This window comes from Hemiscyllium ocellatum, chromosome 2 (assembly GCF_020745735.1).
Source record: "Hemiscyllium ocellatum isolate sHemOce1 chromosome 2, sHemOce1.pat.X.cur, whole genome shotgun sequence".
NCBI classification, from domain to species: Eukaryota; Metazoa; Chordata; class Chondrichthyes; order Orectolobiformes; family Hemiscylliidae; genus Hemiscyllium; species Hemiscyllium ocellatum.
Window position 1 is genome coordinate 139940690 of NC_083402.1, and position 21206 is coordinate 139961895.

The window sequence follows — 21206 nt, forward strand, 5'->3', positions numbered from 1 at the left end:
CTTAACCTACTGTTTTGTGACTTACAGGAAAAAAATTCCCAAAATGCATTTACACTGTATGTATATGCAACCACAGATAGGTAAATTAGCAAGAATTCTACTCTGCCAGGAGGTCTCTGGGAGAAAATGTAGCTGTGATGACTGACAGGGCTTTCAGAAAATATGTTCACAATCACAGACAGTGAAGGCCATGACCTAGATCGTTTAAGAGCTTGTCTTGTCAAATTATCAAAAGCTTCTTCCTTTCTGAATAAAGAGTGACATAAGTGAGTGTCAGGAAACTGCACACTGACAAGTAGAGCATACAATAACAGAATGCACGTCACATACATGCATAAGATTGGTACTGGTAATGGCAGGTCCTAATGAGTGAGCGGCTTGCCCAGGAGACTTGGGACCCTGCTGCTATATCCGTTCCACTCAGAAAGAGTCTTGCAGCACTAACTGATCTGTGGCCTGGCACCAGAACTACAATCACTGCAGACAACTTACATTTCTATTTTTACTGCAATCTCTGGTGTTTTGTCAGCTTTGTTTTTGTTAAGGATGCCCTGCTGCATGCTGTAAGTCAGCTCAACACAGCAAGGTCAAGCCCTCTGGAAGTTGCTTTATGGGAAACAGTGAATTTGTTTTACACTTCAGTGCAGTCACACATCTAATCAATATATACCCATAAAATCTAAATATCCTAAAAAAAGGTATTTTGAGATGGAGCTGGTGTTTATTTGTTATTAGAAGTAAAGTATGAAATAATAAATCTCAACCTAACAATGCATTTACATTAATTCATAAAATGGCAACTATAAACAAAAGAATTACAGCTATAAACACAAAGGAATACATATAATCTGATTCCTTAGTGATAGAATTTTAGGAGTTCACAAATGTTCACCTCACCTTAAATAGCAGTTATACCACTGATATTCTTTGTTTCTCTTACGAATAGAATACTCACATCAGCATTGTGCCCAGTCATCTGACAGCGACGACAATGTTTTTTCCAATGTGCCTTTTCAATACAGTTCCGAAACCTGTGCCCAGGCATGTTGCAGTTTGTACAATATTTCTCCAAACATTCTCTCTGATGATGACCTCTAACCGCACACAAACAACAAACTGGCAATTTCTGCAAGTAAAGAGTATTTAATATTTTTAACAAACTCTGCAGATTATAGAATATTGCCTTGTAACAGATATAATAGGACAGAACTGCCATTCAGTATTAGTTTTCTGTAGCTTTTGTTCTAATTACTTAGGGACAGTTCATGCAAATTCAGGTATGATAAGAGAGTTAAAAAGAATCTATAGGTATTGCAACATCATATTTATAATTTCAGCAAATAAAAACCGATGTAAAATGCAGTGAACTTGTTGGGTTCAATGTTAAAATTAAATCCAAGTTCCTTTAAAAGCTTTTGTTTGATTGTTTGATGGAAGTGCTTACCATTTCAATAGTGTAGTCCATTGTTTTGGGTTCTGACAAACTAGTAACTGATGGGATTAAATTCTGCTGTTGATCGGTCTGGTTCTTATTATATATACTTGACAGATGTAGTAGTCTATTATGACACTGGTGGATTGTCCATGTAGTTGCTCATAAGTCAAAGGATCTACTGTTCTAGAATAATCTATACATTACACTACATGAAAAATGTATTGAGATGACAATCAGAAGAAAACAGCTTCATGGTGCATACAACTGTACTGAACTTGAAAAGAAAATCAGTTCAGAAAAAATGATGAAACAGCCTGGCCAGAAATAGGGTTGAAATTAAGTGGAAAATAATTCAAGATAGGCAAAATACATTGAATTAGACATCACAGGAAAATTGGGCTATCCTGGGCTAGCTTTTCAGGAATAAATGAAAAAATGTATAGAAGCAAAAAAGGAGCTACATCAGTAAATAAAACTGCTGAAATAAGTGACAATCAACTAGAAGAGCAAGTTGCTCTTGCTTGAACATTTTTGTGCATTCATAAGAATTGAAAGGAAATAAAAAGACAAATCAAAAGTCCATTTCAAAACAGGCTAGTGTAAAACGCCATTGCAAGGAATATCAACTGTTTTGATTTGTCTACACAATTTGTTGTGACAATTGTCATGGGGTAAGAATAGTAATCCCAAAGGACAAGTGGGGTGAGTCAGATGCAAAGGTAATAATGTTTAATTCTCAAATATGATCACAATCTACCTATCACTGGATGTGAGTACCTATCACTAACAGAGATGAGTAAGGGGACAGGCAACCTCCTCTTAGGAACCGGGTACTAACATCTTTTAAGGATGGGTAAATGTCTTTATTGCACTGCTCGTGGGACAGGAGATGCAGCAGTGCTTTCCCAGATCCAAAAACCTATCTCCACGTGTTCCACCAATCCCTGGGATGGCAGATTCATTCCCATGATGCTCAAATTCCAAGGTGATGTTAAATTCACCATCCTCTACTCTAAGTTTCCTGTTATCTTAACCCCTTATTTTCAATGTTCATGTCATCCCCATGATGTCCATTTCTTTCTCCATTCATGATATTCAACCAAACTGTGATGCCAGATTTGCCAGAAAGCCGTTGCCAACTGCTTTCCAACCTGATTGACATATTGATTATTTGGTGAGAATTATTTTCAAATAAATGGCAGATGCTCTGCCATTAACTTTGGCACAATCTGTGGGAAACCTGTAATTTATATGGATGTAAATTAGGCTGCCTCAATAAAAAGATGGCTTTAAAAAGTCTTTGGATTATTTCCAAACTGCTGGAATATTTCCAACTTACTGGAACAACAATGTGGCAGTAACATAGCGATGTCAAAGTAAGATTGGGGACCTCATGGAATGTGCCCACTGGTTTAGCTTGTTCACCAAACAAAAATGTACAGAAATAAATAGAGAAAATAAGAGAGAAGGCAACAGACTTAAGGGAGATACAGATGAAGAAATTAAGTGCAGGAAATAGTGGATTTGGAGAACGAGGGAGGAAAAAGTACAAGAACGAAAATCATTCAAAACAGTGAACAGAAAAATACTGCAAACCAGTTCAGCTTGGGAATTACTGCATTCACCCTTGAGAAATTACTGAGTGAAGTTCAAGGATACGCATGAAAAATATACAAATGTTCTTGATCCATGAAGTAATAATCCAATATCATTTAGGTATACAGAATTTAAATATTGCTGAAAAGGGCACATTTTGTCTTCATCTTGCAGTCATCAGGACAATTTCCAAAAAAAAATCAAAGGGAAGACAATGTTTATAGTGTATGAAAGTACAGTGTTATGGTGAATTCTGATAGGTAGGGCATTACCACATAGCTGGTACCAGCTAATGATGACTGATGGTTAAACCAGACAGGTCAAGCTATTACCCTTGAAAAATGAGAAAAGATAAACTAAAGGTAGCTTGTGGTGTTCTACACACAACAGGTAGAGCTCTGGAATTGCATTATGTCAACATTCAAGAGCATTTTACATTCTACATTTTGGATACACAGACTGATATCTGTGGCAATTGTAAGAAGTTCCAAAGTCAGTATAAACAGTAACAGAGGAAAGTAGACATCCTTGTCATGTGCTCTTATTGACAATGCAAGACAAAAAAAAGCCATAGAATGCAACTAAAGTTAAAAGGCACATGCACAGAACCCTTTTCTCAAGAAATCAGAGTTGAAGTCAAACTACATCATAATTTTCAATTTGGTTGTGAACAAAAGATCTTCTCTTCATCCAAAGGGTAGGTGCACCTAAGTTTTCTTCATTTGAGAAAGTAGTAATTGCCTTTTACAATGGTCTTTAGCACCATCTGAAGCACTGATTCCATTCCAAAGGCAGTACTATCAACATTACTACTGAATTTCAATTGCAAGTAAAGTAGATCTATAGCTGACATAGTGACCAAAGAATTTATATTTTTTGAAATGAGTCCTCCTGCTTCTAGATGGAGTTGGAAGTCTTTTCGCATCAACTTCTGTGGAATGTATGAATTGGATATGCGTTCCTTTGCACATGTTTACTCATCTCTGGCACTTCAGCTACAGAATGTTCCAATTGTTGATACAGATTCATTTGAGCTCTGTAGAATCTGCTGTATGTAGCATTTCTTTTCCAATATTCTGATTGGTAGATATGCCTGGATAGGTCTACTATCCAATTTTAACGGAGGGTTCTGCATCACACTTGCCCAGGCCCTTACGGTCTATTCTTTTGCCATGCTTCAGTTTGTTTAATCTGCCCATCACAAACCTCTCTGATTTTGTTAATCATCAGTCAAAGAACTAGTAGATAATTAAAAACATTACAAATTCTGTTTGAAGAGATCTTAATAACAGTTAGCCTTTCGTAGATCTCTTTGTTCTGTTTTAAAGGAAAGTTCAGAGGTGAATTCCATGAGAGTTGATCTCAACCTTTGGTTTTCCTTTTGAGTTTTGGCATGAGCACTGTTTATGAAGTGCCCACCTAATTATCTTCAGGGATTCTCAATGGATGTTCCAGAGCCTCACAGGTCACTTTCACTACTTTGGTCTTTGAGTGCAAGTGGAAAGGGGGATTTCAAAAATCAAATTATTGTTCAATCTGCATTGCCTCGATTTCTTGCTTACAGCAAAACAAGTAAACATGAAGGAGACTAGATTGTGAGGGGAGATCGTAATTTTCTTATTGTTTATGAGCATAATAGAAAAAAAAAGCAGTGTTATATAACCTTTATATCTTTAAGACCATACACTTTATATACTAGAGTAAAAGACACAATCTCATGTAAAAGTCAACTCCCAGTTTTTGGCCAAAATATCTGGAATTTCCCATGTATCGCGTGTAAGAGTCGATCCTATGTTATTACAGCTTTGCTCTTGTTTTATGGCATAGTAAAATTTTTATGCCTTCGTTCCTTCATGCGGGATTCGATTGGATGTGCAGCTGTTGATAATTTTTCGTGGCTACAATAATCAGTGAGACTGTATGAGAGTCAAATGTCTGGTTAGCTTTTATTTCAGATAAAAAGTTAAAATATTATTTGAAAAACTAAAACAACAGTAGACAAGAGAAAATGGAGAGAATTGGAAGAATTTGGCATGAAAAATTAAGACGCATCACATCAGAGTCAGGTGACAATGTCCCTTTGCGTGTAGTTCTATTCGTTTAGAGATCAATTAGGCTTCTGCTCATAATAATTTGGACTGTAGCATGAATTTCAGCCCCTCAAAAATAGTACCCAAGTAAAAGTCGACCTCATAAATATAGCCTTAAGAAATTGTCTAAAGAATTCGATGTACACGAATATATACAGTAAATTGGGAACAGGAGTAAGCCATTCAGCTCTTGAGCTTGCTCCACTATTTAATCAGATCATGGCTGATCTGACATTTCTCAAATCCATTTAGCTGTGGTTTCTGTGTAACCCTTGATTCCCCTACTGATCAAAAATCTATCCAATGCAGACTTAAAGACAAACAAGGACTCTCACCTCACAGGTCCTTCTGGTAAGGAGTTCCAAAGACAATCAACTCTCAAAGCAATTCAGAGACTATGACCCTGGTCCTAGATTCGCCCATGAAAGGAAACATCCTCTCACAGCATTTACCCTGTCAAACCCCTTAAGAATATTATACTTTTCAACGAGATCACCTGTCATCCTTCCAAACTCCAGTGAGTAGGATCCTAGCCTGTAGCCTTTGTGCTTAAGACAATCCATCCATACCTGGGATCATCCTAGTGAATCTTTAATTTAATGTTTTTGCTCAACTCAAAGAGTTATCCTAAGTTGTCCTACTTTCCAAGAGAAAAATCTAACCTGCAATCAGAAGGAAGCCCTTGACTACAATCAATTGACGTTTGGCTACTTCTTTAAAGTTAACGAAGAATAATGCTAAGTATTTGTAATATATGCATGCAGGTTATTCACAATAACCCTTATCAGCCCAAAGGGATCATAACTTACTTTCTGTGATCCTTAAGATAGTTCCATTTTGAATAGAACAGATTAAATATCAGTGTTAGAAACTCATTAAAATTAGGATATTTTTATATATCCTATTATATATGTATGTATAGATACATCAGGATACTCCTCTAAATTTGTATTCCATAAAAAAAGGCGATTCCATCTTAATCCACTTAAGTGCTGCATAATTTTGAAGTGCTTGACTGAATTTGTGGTTTTCTTCACATTCCCAGAGAGGAGTTTAACACAGGGATCACTAGCAATTGCAACTCCGTTTTAACTCTGAATTTTCAAACTCTTAATTAATAAATCTAATCCACAACATTACAGTGATCAATATGATATTTAACATTTTCAATCAATGTAATGGTTTATGAATGGAAAGGTGCTGCTCAACAGCAAGCAAAGATTTGCACGAGTTGTTCATTGATATTGGCACCAGCACAGAGGAAGAGGAAGCCTGTTCTGATGGGATGGGCTACACTAAATCACACTGGGACCAGAGGCCTGGCAAACTGCATAAATAGGGCTGTTGGACTTTAAATTGCACAGTGTGTCGGGGTGGGGTGGCAATGTTGAGCAGAGTTACTCAAGTTTCCAGAACAAGTAGTAGAGCTGAGGGTATGGAAAAGGTCAGGAATCTAACTTCACACACAGCAGATAAGGTTACAGCTATGGGAAGGCTGCGGTCAACACAGAACTCGGTGTTGTACTTAAATGCACGCAGTATACGAAACAAAGTAAATTAGTTTGTTGCACAATTGAAATTGTGGTTATCACAGAGACATGGCCACAATACAAATTTAAAGGAGTATCCTGATATATCTATACACACATATATAATAGAATATATAAAAATATCCTAATTTTAAGGAGTTTCTAATGCTGATATTTAACCTGTTCCATTCATAGTGGAATTGTTTTAAGGATCAAAGAAAGAGTTATAATTCCTTTGGGCTGATTGGGGTTATTGTGAATAACCTGTATACATACATTGCAAATATTTAGCATTATTCTTCTTTAACTTTAAAGAGGTAGCCAAACGTCAATTGGATTGTAGAGTTGTGAACTAAATATCCAAGGATACACATTCTAACAGAAGGACAGGCAGAGGGGGCAGAAATGCCTTGCTAGCAAGAAATGAAACTGATTGATAGCAAGAAGTGATAATAGGGTCAGAAGGTGTAGAATCTGTGTGCGCACAGTTGAGAAAGGAAAGAAGACCCTGATGTACAGGTGCCCTAACAGTAGTCAGGATGTGGGGAAGAAAAGGCATGTAAGAAAGGCACCAGTACAATAATCAGGGGGTCTTCAAAGTGCAGATGGATTAGAAAAATCAGGTTAGTCGCAATCTCAAGAAAAGGAATGCCTACAAGTTGGGGTTTTTTTTGGAGCAGCTTGTGGTAGAACCCACTAGGAAACAGGCGATTCTGGGTTTGGCGATGTGTCCTGAGGCAGAATTGATTAGGGAGTTTAAAATAAAGGAACCCCTAGGTGGCAGTGATCATAATATGATGAATTTATCCTGCAGTTCGAGAGTGAGAAGCTGTAAGTGAGGGATCCGATTAAAAAAACATATAGAATACTGACAGGCCTGGATAGAGTGGATGTGGAGAATAGGTTTACATGAGCAGGAGGGACTAGGACCAGAGGTCATGCACTCAGAATGAAGGGGCAACCCTTTAGAATGGAGAGGAGGAGGAATTTCTTCAGCCAGAAAATGGTTAATCTGTGAAATTCATTTCTGCAGAGGGCTACGGACTTTAACATTGAGTGTATTTAAGACTAGATGGATAGGTTCTTGATTGGTAAGGGGATCAAGGGTTACGGGGAGGAGAAAGAGGAATGGGGTTGAGAAACATATGAGCCATAATTGAAAGGCAGAGCAGACTCAATGGGCCAGATGGCCTAATTCTGCTACTATATCTTCTGGTCTTATGGTTCACAGAAACTATAAGCTAATTCTTTTGATGTGAATGTCCCCCATAGAAGACTTAAAACTGGATAACAATTTCTATTGCTTTTTCCCACTGGTAATTAAAAATGGATAAATAAAGTTAAATATGTAGATTATTGCTTATTACTTAAGTTGATTACAGTTTTATATCTCAACTGATCAGAACCTACAAATGCAAAGTTTTCTAAATTATTGACATAATTTAATGATATTTTTGAGTAGATGCAATTATGGGAGGTAGATACAACGAAAAACAATATGATAATCCTTACTCTATAATTATAAAACTAATATTTCTACACTTACAAATTTACAATATTACATGAGATTCATAGTATGGAGACAGGCCATTGAACTCAATAGGTCCACACCAGATGTTTTTGCAACACTTGAGCCTCCCTAATCCTCCTTCATCTAACCTCAATATATACTTCCATTACTTGCTCCTTCGTCTAGCTTTGCCTTAAAATGAGTTCACCAATGAAAGCACACGCTGGAACGCCAAAGAAAATCCTGAATTACCTAATGAATTTATTAGCATCAATTTATATTAATTCTGACCTTGCCCATCAGTGGTAGCCTCTTCTTGATTTCTACCCTTTATATCCTATCATTATCATAAAATCTTTGGCTTCTCTTTCCTAGAGTCAAGAGTCCTAGCTTGGTCATACTTTTTCCTTTCAGGTATAACCTCTTAGTTTGGCATCATTCTGAAAAATTGTTACAACATCGCCAGTGCTATGATACTTTTCTTAGAATGTGGAAACCAGAACAGTACACAGTAGTCTAGATGTGGCCCTAACAAGGTTCTATGTTTAACATAATCTCAATCCTTTCCATTTTTATCCTTCAAGAAATGGCTTTTTTTTTTAAAACTCACATTGCTACTTTTAGTGATTTATGCATCCATACTCCCAGATCCACCTTGTTTAAATATGGTCTCTGTGTTCTTCCTATGAAAATATACCACATTACATTTATCTATACGGATATTCATTCTGGACAAATTGGCACTTTACTTACTCCCAGCCAGTCCAGCAACATTCTGCTGATAATTGCTGTGATATTTGCTATTTAGGAATGTAATCAACACGAGTTGGAGCTCAAACTCTACTCTGATGTCCCATCCCAAATCTCCTTAGGCTTGTGGTTCTCAATGCTGGGCACCTCAAACAACTAATCACTTTTCTGTTGTGTTGTGATGAAGGTGTTGATTTTATTCATGATTTGTTCTTGCCATGTTCGGTCTTCACTACTCCTTGTATTTCTACTGTGCATTTGGGCTTCCCACTGTTTTGGTGAGAATTATATTTCAAATGTAGAGAACAGTCAGAGTCAAGTCCATTGTGCCACAATTGGCTCTGCTATTAAGGGCAATAGGAGGAAGATGAGGAGTATTAATAGTGATAAGAGAATCTACGTTAGTGAAACATAAGGCATTTTTGTGACCAGACACCTTGGAAGCAATTTTCCCTTTCCCAGAGGTAGCTTAGAGAGGAAGTGAAATCACTGGATGAGTTGGCCTTAAGATATTCACCCATTTCTCGCCATCTCACCAATTAAGTGCCAGGCAAGAAGGTCCACTGGAGACTTTCTCAATTCACCAGCCACTAAGGCCTTAAGTTGTCAATTAATGGTTACTTAAAGGTCTCAACTTTCCAGCTTCCCAATTCTCTGCCTTCCCAAAATGCAAGAAAAGCGGTTGGTTTCCCAACTGAGTAACCAAGAGTAACCTGCCTACTGGGTTTAGGTCAGATCTCCATATGCCCCAATTTGGGAACAATGAGATACGTGGATGAGATGGCAAGGAATGGCCTCAAAGCCAACCCCTGTGCTTCTCAGTCACAACGTCTCATTTCCCAGCTCCCTGTCCATTAAGCATTCCTCGCCATGAGAGAAGCAAAAGACCAATACCCTCATCATTAGGTCCCCTAAAGAGTAAGTCTTGATCAATAATTGTAGGTCATAGAAGCTGCCAGCCTCTGTTCAGTAGATTCTGGTAAGCCACTAGACCACTGTTTAAGGCTACGATAGGTCAAGAAGCTCATTTATCATCTCTTAACAAGCTAATTGGGAAACAATCTGGCAAGCTCTCACGGCAGTGGCCACAGTGACTTAGTTGACATCTAATACACCCATCCCCAAAACAGGTCTGGAAAAGGGAAAATTGCAGCCATAATCCAATTGATAAATTGTCCCACTAGTGCCAAGATCAAGGATGTCACTGAGCATCTGTAAAGCACTCAGAGGTACAGGTGAACAGCTAATTCACTGTACAAAGCAGTAACAATGACATAAGTAAAAAATGGAATAAGATTCCGCAAGGTTATTTTAAGGAGTTAATAAAGAGACTAAGAAGCTGGCCTTCAAAGATAGTAATCGCTAAATTATTCCTAATGCCACCCACCAGTCAGTGCATAGAAAGGAAGACAGAATAGATTAATGCATGGCTGGACTGATGGAGAGAGATTCAATTTGATTTATTATTGTTTTACGTGCTCTACAGGCAGATCGTACCATATAAAGTACATCAAAGATAGGAATTTGGATCTTTGGGACATTGGGACCTATACAGGTTGGATGGGTTGCACCCAAATAGAACCTGATAAATGTCCTCATCTAGAGTTCTACTGGTGCTGTTGGGGAAGGTTACAAATGACCATTTACCATGTAAAAGTCAAATTTTTTAAGATTATTTTTTAAGGTTAAAGAAATGGGGTCTACTTTTACATGGATACTACTTTTGAGGGGCTGAAATGCATGCTACAGTCCAAAAGCAGAAGCCCAATTGATCTCCAAATGAATTTAAAAAATGAATTACAGTAATTTCACGAATGCTAGAGGAATTGAGCTCAGGTGAGCTGCACACAAAAGGTTGTCACCTGATTCTGATGCATTTAAAACCTTTTGCGCCAAATTCTTCCATTCCCTCAGTTTTCTCTCATCTACTGTTGCTTTAGTTTTTCAAATGAACATTTTAACATTTTTATCAGAAATAAAAGTTATCAGACATTTGACTCTCATTCAGACTCACCAATCAACATAGCCGTGAGAAATCATCAACAGCAACACAGTAATTATAGTGAAGTAAATTCATATACCAGTAGGACTATCTTGTACAGGAAATAATTGTGATAAACCTTGTAATTATAGTGCTTACTTGATAACGAATTTAAGAAATCCATAGTCTAACACTGGTGTGAATTGTGCATCAAAAAGAATTCATTTCCACATCATAATTTATGTACAGGATAATACCTTGACTGATAAATGTTGATCTGTTATCTGTGAAGAATTAGGGTTGACATTTACATGAGATATGGACATTTCCAGATTTTTTCGCCAAAAATAGGGGATCGACTTTTAAATGAAGTTGACTTTTATGTGAGTATACACAGTAACATGGTCAGGAGCTAGGAACTGGGGTCTAGCTTCAGGAAAGATAAACAAGGTGCACAAAAATCTGGAAGGGACAAACACCTCTCAAGTATTTTGTGTGTAGTAAAACTGTTGAGTAGCGTAGCAATATTAATATCAAGTTTACAATGCACACAGTAAATGCTCAAACTTGGTGACCTGCAGTTGCAAGTAGTCATGTGTAAATGTGATATAACTGCAACAATACAGAACTGGCTCAAAAAGAAAGGGGACCAGGTCATAAATATCCCAATGTCTTCAGGAAACGTAAGAAAGTGTCAGGTAATAGACTTGCCAGTAATGTTGAAGTCTTAAGAATAAAAGGGCAAGAGGGAACACAGCACTGTATGAAGTTGGTTACATGATAAGAGCGAGCGTGGTGGTGAATAGTTGCTTCCCAAACCAGAGGAAGGTATGCAGTTGGGACACTTAGGGATTGTACTAAATATGCTCAAAGTGAGTTCAAGGCACAATTTCAAAATTTTCAGACAGCATAAGCAACATTGTGAAGTGAGGATAATGATGATAAGACTCTGGCTAGACACTGAAACATAATTCCAGTCCCTCTTAATTTTTTTTTAATCTTCACATCCCTCAGTAATCTTGAATGGACCCACACTGATGGATTATAAAATTTAAGCATAGCTCATCTTCCCTGTATCAATTTTAGCTCATCCTGCATCTCACTGACCCCTCTCCAACTGAGCAGAAGGAAAAGAAAGAAAGCAAAAGGAAAGGGAAGGAAGGGAAAGCAAAAGAAAGGAAGGGTAGCACAGTAGGTAATTCCACCTGCAGCTCCTCTGCTCAGCCCATTCTTTTTCTTTTTATCTCTCATCCCTTCTTTTGACGTCTGACACCTGGCTCTGGCCTTCGACTCTCAGCCTCTGAGCTGGAGTTAGCAGTCAGTGGGGACCCCGGCAAACATCACCCTCAGCGGGGGTCATTGGCAACCAGCAGCCCAGCGCAGAGCATAATGGCAGTGGCCCAGTGTGGGAGCAGGAATGGTGGCCCAGACCAAATCGTGGCAGCAGCCAGCGGTCAGACTATATGGAGGCCCCCGCATTGATCTGCTGCAGACAGCCGTTGGAGAAAGATTGTGATGCCTGTCTTTTTAACTTTTTGTTTTGCTGACTGATGTTTATATAGTTATAGCTGTAATGTAACTTTTTCTATTATGTAACTAAGGATTGTACCATGTACCTTATACCTAAGACGGCGCTGTCAGTGGCAACCTATAAACTTTTCACTGTACTCATTTGAGTATGTCATAACAAAGCTAACTCAATTCAAGAAGGAAAAGCAAAAGGGAAAAGGGGAAGGAAGAAAGAAAGAAAGAAAAAAATGTTGGTCGAATGGTTGCGGGAGTCAACTGGAGGAAAAAAGCCATATGATAACAACTAAACATCAAAACAAAATGTGCATCACAGAACAGTAGATAAACTGTCTTCACCTCAGGTGAATAAGCCATGTAGTTAAAGCAGTTAAAGGAAAGAAAGGCAATACAGTGAGAGTGCTAAGGGGGCAAGGTTTAAAAACAGAAATATTGTCAGCACAAGTGGAATAATTGTAACAGAATGTGAATTAAGAAGAGATTATAATAAAAATCAGGTTGAGGCATTAATTAAAATCAACAGCTTAAACAAGCTATTAATCAGATTCAAAATAGGAGAATCTTTCTTTTGAAAATGGACTGACAGACAAGACATATTGCTTGCATTTCCTGCGCCATATAGAAACTTCAGGATACTTCATCAGTCACGGGAGAGTTTCTTCATGTCAGAATCATGAGCTTGAGGGGGAGTTGGAGTCAGGGCAGAACAGCAGGAAGGAGGAGAGTTTCTGGATTGTACATTTCACAAGGTAAGCAGCCCAGAGGCACAAGGAGTTCAGGATAGTAGGTGGATGGGCATTTGAAAGAGAAGGAAGACCTGGGAAGTGCAGAGGTCTCTGGGGTGTGTTACACTCTTCGTGTTAGAGACTGCTGGAGACAGGATACATTAGCAGAAAACAGAATATATAGGACAGAACAACAAAAAATGTAGCAAATGCTACAAAGCTGCCCCTTTTTTCTTAAAGCTGTTCCTTTTCTCAAGGATACACTGTGCCTGATTTTTTTCAGAGGGGTCATAAAACACTCGGGGCTCCGAAACAACTGGGTTTGGTACAGAGATAAAAGGGTACTGACGGCTTTTTTGTTTACACGTAAACAGATGAGACTTTAGGCCAAAGCCTTTATGTTTTAGAAGTAACTAGTATAAGTGAATCCAACTTGTAAATCCAAGGAAAGTGATGGGACCACACAGAGTACCAGGATGTGCACTCAGAGCACGTGCAGAACAACTTGCAGAGATCTTCTCGGACATCAACCTCTCCCTGCAGCAGGCCACTGTCCCGGCCTGTTTCAAGAGGGCCAACATCATCCCTGGGCCTAAGAAGGCTCATGCAGCATGTACCAACAATCACAGCCTAGTGGCCCTAATTTCAGTGGTCATGAAGTGCTTTGAAAGGCTGGTCATGGCATTAATCAACTCCAGCCTCCCCACTGCTCTTGACCCACTCCAATTTGCCTATCTGACCAACAGATCCATGTCAGATGCCATATCACTTGCCCGTCACTCCTCCCTAGATCATCTGGACACCAAGAACTGCTATGTAAGAATCCTACTCATTGAATGCTGAACTGTAGTCAACACTATTATCCCCTCGAGACTGATTAGTAAACTTAGTTTCCTGACCCACAGGACACAATCAGTGAAGACTGGGGACAATATTTCATCCTCACTAACACTCAACACTGGAGCCCCTCAGGGGTGCAATACTCAGCCCCCTACTGTACTCACTGTGTACCTATGACTGTGTTGCCAAATACCAGACTAATGCCATTTACAAGTTCGCTGATATCACCACCATAGTCGGTCAAATCTCAGATGGTGATGAAACAGACTATAGACGGGAGGAGGAAGACCTGGAAAAATGATGCACTGAGAACAACCTAGCTCTCAATGTTGGCAAAATTAAGGAACTCATTACTGACTTTCAGCAGGATGTTACTCGTGTCCCCCTATACATTAACAGCACGGAAGTGTAGAGTGTGTCAAGATCCTGGAAGTGGTCACCCACAACAAGCTTTCTCGGACTCTTCATGTGGATGCACTGGTTACAAAGGCCCAACAATGTCTCTTCTTCTTCAGGAAGCTGAGGAAACTTGGCATGATGGCGAATACCCTTGCCAACTTTTATAGGTGCGCCATTGAAAGCATTCTGTCTGGACGTATCACTACCTGGCCTGCTGCAGGGAGAAGTTGAAGGTGTCTGAGAAGACCTCTTCAACTGTACCATTCAACATCGGAGACAGTTAGAGAGAGTGGTGAACTTGGCCTGGCCAACCTCCCCACCCATAGAATCCATCTACCAGGCCCGCTGTCAGGAAGTTTATCTTCAAAAAGAACAATCAACATATGAAATGGGCTACTGATAAAATAGTGGAGGTAAAACCCTGGAATCACTTAGAACAATTGGATACTGAAGTGTAGGGGCTGTATGATCATTCTGGATGATGAAGCAAAATGGACTGAATGACGTTCCCTTACTTTAGCTATTTTATGAACCAAAATTGAATGATAAAGCAAGTTGAAAAATTAGAAGAGATTTTCCTGGGTGCAGAAAATAACAAAATTGGGCAGGTACTTTTTAAACCAGCACATGTTGTGCCTTATCTACCATATGAAACAAAAATGACCTCGCTCTCCACAGCAGTATGGAATCAGAGAAACAGTCAGAATGAAAATGGCAATTTACTGTAATGATCAGTAACATTTCTTCTAAGCCAGTGCTTCCCAAATATTTTCCTGTGAGACTCTATTTTAATGTTTCAGAACTTGTGAGACTCATAGCCAGATTGAGGGCATTAGCTCCTGAGCATGGTAGAAGTAGTTCATTATGGTGGAATTGCTTAATCATGAGCGTGCTCTTTGCACAAAAAAAACTACCTTTCAAAGACTTTTTTTGCAGTATCAATTGAGTGTCAGAGATCTGTTTGCTAGACCACACCCTCCAAGAGAAAAAAATGCAAATGTCAATGGATCACAATACTGTTAGCATTCAATCTTAGGGTTTTGTGATGCAGTGGTAATGCCCTTACCTCTGGATCAAAAGGTCTAGTTTCAAGTCCCTCCTGCCCCAGACATGTGTCACATGTGTAGAGCCATCACTGCTGGTCATCTATTGATAAGGCTGTCATCCCAAAATCTCATATTAAGGCCCACAGTTTGAGAAGGCCCTGTTCTAAGCTGTATGGGTGAACAGTCATGCAGCAATTCAGAAATTATTTTGCAGTGTGACAAACCAACTTTCTATTCACGATGTAACTGCACAACAATCTTAAAGGAACAGCACATTACTGTTGCACAAAGGGAAAACAAAATTAAAGAGAATGGCATTAGCAGAAAATTCTCAGCATTTTAAAAATCATGCATTAGAAAACAAGTTCATATTCTTCACTGATATTAATATAAAGGACAATCTGTTTCAAATATCAAGCTATTACCTTTTCAGACGGGCAGTTTTTGGATATGTGCCCCAGTTTACCACAGTTCCGGCAGTCCAAGGTTTTATTTGATGTATAGTAACGATTGTGATGTTTCCCAAATAATGGCTAAAAAGAATCAAAAAATAATTATTAATAAGACACGAAACATGGTAAAAATGTTAACATCTAATTTTATTCCATGATTATTCTCACAAGTCTTTATGTTTTTTTCTTCTCTGAAGTTCTTAATCTCAGAGGACCATGATTCCAAAGTGCCAATTCTTTATCTTTGAGCTTACAGAGCAAGTGCCAATAAGCCATTTGATCATAAAAGGTCACTACACTGGAACCCAATTCAACTTTTGTCCAGCATTGATAGGTAAGCACCAGACAGAGGCAACCACCCTTTCAGAATCAGCAACCTAAAATGTTGTCTCTGCTTCCCAATCAGAGACCAGCAGTAACACTCCAAATGCAGCTTCTCAGACACTGAAGCAGTCCATATTCAAATTCGCAAGTCAGGAGTGTGACGGAATATTTCCCACTTGCCTGGATGGGTGAAAACAAGAACAACAATCAAGAAGCTTGATTCCATCTAGGACAAAGCAGGCTGTTTGATTGGTACCATATCCATTCTCTCCACTATTGGCACTCAGTTTGTACTATTTACAAGATGTACTGCAGAAATTTACCAGAGATCCCTAGATAGTACCTTCCAAATCCACAACCACTTCCATTTGGAAGGACAAGGACAGTAGACATACGGAAACACAACACCGACAATTTCTCCTTCAAGCTGCTCACCAGCCTGATTTGGAAATACATGATCACTCTTTCACAGTCAGTAGGTCAAAATCGTGGAAATCCCTTCCCAAGAACATTGTGGGTCAACCTACAGCACGTTCAAGAAAACAGCTCACCATCAACCGCTCAAGGGCAGTCAGGACAGGCAATAAACACTGGTCAGTCATGCCATGACTGAATAAAAAAAATGCAGTCCTGGCTTAGATCAATCAACTCTTTACTGAAACTTGCCAGCTTTCTGGATTATAGATTTTGATTTCAGATTTATATAAACATAATTCATTGAAACATTATGTCCAGAAAAAATTTTTATTAATGCCTATCCAGTCATATAAGAGACAAGTACTTTCAGAGTAGTGTTATTAGGGCACTATTGCACAATGAGTTTTTACAGAAATACTTGAAAATTGGATTGGTTTATATTTGAAGGGTAGTCAAAACATTGATCTGTTTCACAATCAAAATGTGAATTCTTTACAAAAACTGTGGGATAGATGCATTCCCTCGCCAGCTATTTTCACATTTTATTAATCCTGTGTTCAGAAATCTTCGAACAAGAAGATAACATCTGTTTTATTGTGGGCTCACAGTTTTCTTTTTGATAATGCTCATCAGTTTCTTTGACTAGTTCCTCTTCAGTTACTGATGGTACCCAGTTTCCTATCTTTTATTCCCTCATCACATTGTTATTATCAAATAATTGTTTTCTTGGTAAGAATTCTTTTACCAGTTGCCACTGTTCTTGGTTTGGATCACCAATGAAACAAAAAAATACAAAAGGATTAAAAAGTGAAGAGAAGTAAAAGAAAATCAAAAAGAAAAGCAGCCTAAGGAAATGCTTGCAAAATGTAACGATACAAATAATTTTGTGGAGAGCTTATAAAAACCCAAGTGTGATAACAAAGACAGCAAAAAAGCTGAATAAATATATTATTAAATAAATATAAAAGAGACAGCAAGGCTGAGTGTACATCAAATCTGAAGAAAGCAAAAGCCAGAGAAAGCTCATTTGTTTAATTTTTAATTGAAGGATGCAGTTTGTTTTAAATGGGTTCTGAATTTATGCCATCACTCCGAAAAGTCAAAATTTTTCTAACATATGTTCCTCTGCAAACTTAAAAATCTAGAAAATAAAACTTTATTACAGCTCGGCTGGTGAATCTTCAATAGGAAGGGAAAGAGCTGCTTTTAGCAAAACCTAGGCTAAATACTTATTAACTGAAAATTACAATCACTATCGTTTTCTTAATCCACAAACTTATTCTTAAAACAGCATTTTTAAATTCTACCTAGCAAAGCATTTTAAAAAAGCTGCAGTCCAGCCTTCAATTTGCACTCATTAAGACACTTTATTTTTCTAACTAGTTGCTTGCCAAATGAGGATCTTAATGTATATCACAGATTTATCATTTCTCCATGTGAAAAGCAGGAGAAAATAGAAGAATACAGAATAGGTTGATTTTCATTACTATGGTAATTTAGTAAAGGTATAATTTTAAAAATCCTTATAAACAGGATTGATCAACTTACCTTTAGGTCTTTTTCACTGATGAACCACTGTTCATGAAGATCACCTAAAACAAAAACAATGGTTCATTAAAATTAAGCCCACAATTTGATTTTTAAAAATTGTTAGTATCCTTCACAACAATGATTCCAGAGACATCAAACTTGAAAATTTCTAGATTAAAATGACAATACTCACTGGAGGTTGGTACATAACATAATGGAGGCAGAAAACATTCACAAACTACAGTACAGAAATAATTTATCATCACCATATTACAAGTAAAAACTTTTCAAAGCTGCTTGTTTGTAATCATAAAATAACATTTGATTGAACAATCTACACCACAGAACTGAATTATTGCAGCTGTACTCATAGAAGACGACAGATTTTAAATGAAAGTGCAGATTACAGAAACAAGGTAATTTAAGACATTCCGTAAAGGAAGGACGGTTCGAAACAACACAAAGACAATTCTGATTACTTTTCACTTCAGAGTTTAGAACTCAAAATTTCAGCAGGAATATTTTAATATGGATTTGCTTTCGTAACTGTGGACAATTTCTGTATACAAGTCTATCTACATGCAACATGCCCAAAAAAAATAATATTTTTAATGTGGCATAATTACTACTGCTGGTTTTGTAATATACATACATAACTTAATAAATCAATTCATAAAAATACCATAGACAAGCATAAATTTTTTTTATTTTCTAAAATAAAATCAGTAAAATTACTCTCCAAACTGGACTCTTGAACAGTATGAACTGAAAGAAGATCCTTGTTTGGTGGTCGTCATACCTGGATTGGCTCCATATTTGTTACATTTTTGGGAGCTCAAATATCAATAGAAAAGCAACTCAACATGTAGTAAAAAAAATCATGAAATGATTGTGCTCTGCTAAAACAAAATCATAAATTCATCTTTGCTGTCAGCATTTACAGCATTTTGCAGGGTCAAAACTGCAAGAATCCCTGGAGCAGAATAGCACCTGAATATATGTGAACAGAAAATACATATCACACGTCTATTGGTGTTATAAATTGCTGTGAATGAAAAATGGCTATTATGAGTCAATGAAACTGAATCATTACAAACCAGAATTTCTTTCAGTGATTTCAATAATGAAAATTTATCAACACAGAAAATGTAACTTCTGCTAAAACTGACCATTTCTAACCACATATTTTAGCAACATATCAGAGTAAACAGTTTGCTAGCATGGGGAACAGGCTGGCAAGCGGGCATTAATAAGGTATGTTGTCACAGCCTCATTCAGTTGTATCCCAGACTGCTGAGATTCGCACACAATTGAAGTTGTACATTTTTCAATGAATATTTGACATATTTCTGTAAATGAACAAAAAGATGGCTAACAACATTAATAATGTACATTGATTAGGACTTCTCAAATAAACAGTATCTTCCAGATTTGTTGCAGCAAAATTTTATAACCAAATTACTGTTTTGAATATAAATATACTGTTTTGAAAACAATTTTCACAATTAAAAATCTAACATTCATACAGCTCTTTCGTCACCTTCTTTGGCAATAGCACAGTTTTGGTTTTAAACAAATTCATTCTCATTTTATATATTTATGAATAAACAAACTAAAAATGATAGAGACCCCAATTTAGCCTGTTATTAGTTCAGCTTCTCAAAAATTGGGAGACTCACAAAGAACTTCTTAGCTTTTCACCTTGTTCAAAAACACTTTACTAAAAAGATAACATTTAAAGAGAAAAAAATTGAAATGTAATGCTTTCACCAGTTTTCACAACAAACTTACAAAATATGGAATGAAGCAATATTTCTATGCAATAACACTTAAAACAAATGCTATCTCCATGGGCAAATACTATTCAGCCTCATTTCAAAGGACATCACAGAAAGGCAAAGGTGATTGCTGTTTCAGCAGTATGATATTCAACAATGTTTGAGCATCTGCCCTCTTTTGAAGCAAGATAGAAAGAAGTCACTGTTTCTATTAATTGCCCCCAGTAATTACAAGAATTGACAAAAAGTGCATTTTAATGACTTTTTATTTTGGGTTCTGGGATTTTTAAAATTCATATTTTATTATTTCAAGAGTGAAAACAGAACAGCTTTGAATACTTTAACATAACTTTCATATTTATTATCTAACAGCCAATGGGAGCTTACCTATTTTCATCACAAAGTAAACTTAAAGATAGCATTACACTACTGTAAATGTTATGTCCGAAACCATGTTTTGCGCGCACACACATATATACATATTCACAAAGGGTGATTATTTCCTCTCCAAATTGTTATGTTTCTCCTTTATAGCATTTAAGGAGACCCTGAACTCTTATCCTTGTTTCTGTCCCTCTTTTTGCTTGGTTGTCCATGAACTTGCGAGATGAATCTTCTGAGTGCTTAATGGGGGAGCAGGGGGACTTTCTTCCTCTCTTTGCATTTTAATATTCATATACGTAACTGCAGGGTTATGTAACACTAACCTTGCCTTGGAAAGAGGTTTAATTTTGGTCATTCTCACATCTGAAATTGCTAGCCTTCTAAACTTGCATACAACGTTCGCTCTGTATTATTGGAAACAACTGCAAATCAGAGGGAGACAAAGAAGTTCAGCGTTCAACTGTTTCTCCGGTCCAGTGGGCAAATATTCATCCTAAGGAGGCCTCAGAAGGACAGCTGATCTGTCACTTCTCAAGATTTCTGCAGAGCCTGGACTATGTATGAGACAAATATTTTCAACTTTGACATTATATCATCACATCTGTTAGGAGGATATCATGCTTCCTACCTGGATGAAATGTATGTCACTATACGGTTGATTACTTGGCAGTAATGGCCTCAATCTAATTCATCAAGAATTCCTTCAAACTACAACTTTTCTTTTCGGACAGTAAAAAATTATATTTCAAAACTGTGCAGCATCACCTGAATTAATATTGTAATTATTATGCCACGCAAAACATACATCACAACAAATCACGCAAATAAACAGTTGCACAAATATTCACTTCCCACTCCCAAGTTTCTTATCTTAGCTGCCATACTAATTCCAC

At 37.5% G+C, this 21206-nt stretch overlaps 1 protein-coding gene across 1 annotated transcript in view; it reads right to left on the minus strand.

The window, feature by feature from the left end:
• The window catches only part of zcchc7 (zinc finger, CCHC domain containing 7), a 275050-nt gene that overhangs the window by 79646 nt on the left and 174198 nt on the right, over positions 1-21206 (minus strand). The window contains exons 3-5 of the mRNA XM_060846565.1: positions 18170-18213; positions 15854-15961; positions 956-1126 (exon numbers count right to left, since the gene is read on the minus strand). Of these exons, the coding sequence (XP_060702548.1) occupies positions 956-1126; positions 15854-15961; positions 18170-18213 (323 nt within the window). The remainder of the gene's footprint in view (positions 1-955; positions 1127-15853; positions 15962-18169; positions 18214-21206) is intronic.